General features: G+C 46.4%; 1 protein-coding gene across 1 annotated transcript; it reads right to left on the reverse strand.

The window, feature by feature from the left end:
• Positions 1-272: 272 nt before the first annotated feature.
• On the reverse strand, positions 273-2458 carry LOC136480831 (uncharacterized). Its single transcript, XM_066478272.1, has 6 exons — positions 2176-2458; positions 1944-2043; positions 1256-1404; positions 819-891; positions 515-633; positions 273-394 (listed from the first exon to the last, which is right to left on the reverse strand). Exons 1-6 carry the CDS (start codon positions 2456-2458, stop codon positions 321-323), a joined length of 798 nt encoding a protein of 265 aa, XP_066334369.1. The 3' UTR covers positions 273-320.
• Positions 2459-2718: the final 260 nt, after the last annotated feature.

The following is a 2718-nucleotide window of genomic DNA, read 5'->3' on the forward strand; positions in this document are numbered from 1 at the left end:
AATTCAACCAGAACATATATTTTTCATGCACAACTCCATCATGACTTATCTTCTTCTGCGATTGTACTGAAACTCAAATCTCTACAACATGAGTATTGGTCCAACTACAATGAACATATTACTTAATGCTGACTTGTTAGATGAGGAACTCTACAACATGAGTATTGGTCCGACTGACCATAAAATGCTATCATGCTACCTAGATAGCTAAAGATGTTAACAGCTAAACAACAATGCAAAGAATCATATGCCAAGTCCCCATACTCGCATATTGCAAAGAGTTAGCATAGAGATTATATGCTGCATACCCCGTGTAAGCATCAGGACACTAAAGAACCTTGTCTTTCCCAGTTTCCCTGCATAACAGAAGTAACATCAAGTGCACGTTTATGACCTGTGTAACAGAAAGAAGCTGCATCAGCAATTGTTCAAACACATAAATGGGCGAGATAATGAAGAGAGATGACGGGGCTGCTAGTGAAAGGTGACAAAAAACGAGGAAAAAAATACTGACTTCTGATGATTGCAAACCCGGCATTAGATATAGAGAATGGTTCACCAGCAGCATGCAATAGAGATCGTGCCATTCCATTTCCAGTACTCGTTGCACATTGTAGTGCGTGAAGTGTCTGCCTAGAGCACAAACAACAACAAAGTGTACAAATGTTAGAATGTGAACAAAAACTGAAAAAGCTACAACTAACCTTGATTAAACGGCTTTTGTAATGATTGCATATGGAATGAACCTAAGACATAGTACTACTCTCTAATGTGCATCATTACATAAATATGATAAAGGAGCTGCTATGATAGTGTACCTGCCAGAATGATCCCAAGGGGTACTTTTATTGCTGTTTCCCAGTCCTCCCTTCGCAGGAGACCATTGACAACCTAAAAACAAAACAAAATAACAATAAGAGAAAGAACCAAAACATAGCAAGCAAGCAAATAAAAATCAACAGTGCTCAAATATCTGAAAACACGAGAATTTTCAGAGTGTAACAACTTGCATAGAATTGCATTCGCATACGGAAAACGTTGTTCTTTGCTAACCTCTACCAACACACCATCTCCACTGACACAAATGATGCCATCATCCTTCCTAAGATCAAAATGCCCTAACCGAACGAGGCCTAAGCATGAAGGCGATGCTTGGTTTCTAAACATGTTTCACATTTTCAAATTAGATACAAAGCAACAGGCATCACAACTATAATTCCAAAAACACGATGAATAAACATAGACCACACCAAACCTTGCATCGTATAAAGCACACCAGCAGTTTCAGTGAGAGGGAGGACTTCATTCTGGAAAATACTCTGTCCGCTTCCTTTTCCGCCATAAGGGTTCACTATAATGAACAATCTCTTTGGCAGGCATGTGACAATGTTGCAGGAGGAATACCTAAAGGACCATGAGTAGGTAAAACTAGTATTTTAATTCAGTTGTTAATTTACTATGCTTTTCTGAAGGAGTTAGAGAAGCTTGAACTAGTACTACCAACCAACTAGAAATGAAACAGAAATATGCAGGACAAAAGAGGCACTATCAATGATAAATAAATCAACAAATAAGGCCTGCTCAGATATTTTCCATTGATAGCTATGGATGCAAGTCTGCCATGTTTTAAGTCAATTGGATCGACCCAAAACTTGATAAAATGAACTAGAATGGCATGCTACGTAATTAATTTAGGGAGAAAAATGAACTTAGTTAGCTAACAGATAAAACACCATTGGGTACCCATTTACTACATCCTAATTGATAGCTAATGCAACACTCAAGGGTGCTGTTAAATGGCAATGGTGACACTGAAAGGAACATTCAACCAAATGTCACAAAAGCAAAAAAAATTGGGCCTTCAGAGCAGGTAAGCATAACATTACTACTGCTATCAGCTGCATTGCATGAAATGAACAGGCATCAGATTTAGACAGGCATACCACGCCGCACGCCGGCGCCGTCTTCGACGCGCGGGAGGCGGAGACGCGCCGCCGCCGCGCCCCTCCGTGGTGCCGCTGGATGAGCGTGGAAGACCGGCACCTTCTTCGGCACCACAGTCAGATTACATCACCATACAACTAACTTGACCCGATCGACGGAGGAAAAGGGAGGAATCGAAGAAGAAAACACAAACCCTATCTCGTCGCCCCAGATCTGAGTCGCTGCGAGGACCGCAGGGAGCAGGCTGCGCCGGGGGGCAGCCACGCGCCGCGGCTAGCGGCGGGGCTCCACGCCCTGGATCCACCACCGGGGGGCGCGGCCGCCCTGGATCCACTGCCGGGGGACGCCACTCGTGCCGCTGCCACCGGTACGGGCCGTCACGAACACCGTCGCCAGGGGTGGTGGCTGCCCGTGGGCCGCCCCGCACGCCGCCGCCACCGGTTGGGGCCGTCCTATGCGCCGTCGCCGCGGAGGGAAGGTGGGCAAGCGCCACCGCCCCGAGCGCCGCCACCATGGCACCGAGAGAGGGAGAGAGAGGTAGGCATCAGAGGGAGAGAGAGAGAGCGCCGTCGGGTGAGAGAGAGAGAACGAGAATGAAACCTTAGGGTTTGGGAAGTCCGGCGGGTGGTTTTGTTCCTGGTGGGACGAACTTCGTCCGTTGGATTTAGATCAAGGGCTTAGATCATCGACAGCCTTAACATGCCTGCGGGAAAGTGAGGCCCAAGTCCAGGTTTGGAGCGGCGGCGGCATTTGTAGGGGCGGCTGGTGATTGAG

The sequence above is a fragment of the Miscanthus floridulus genome, chromosome 9 (assembly GCF_019320115.1).
Source record: "Miscanthus floridulus cultivar M001 chromosome 9, ASM1932011v1, whole genome shotgun sequence".
NCBI lineage: Eukaryota > Viridiplantae > Streptophyta > Magnoliopsida > Poales > Poaceae > Miscanthus > Miscanthus floridulus.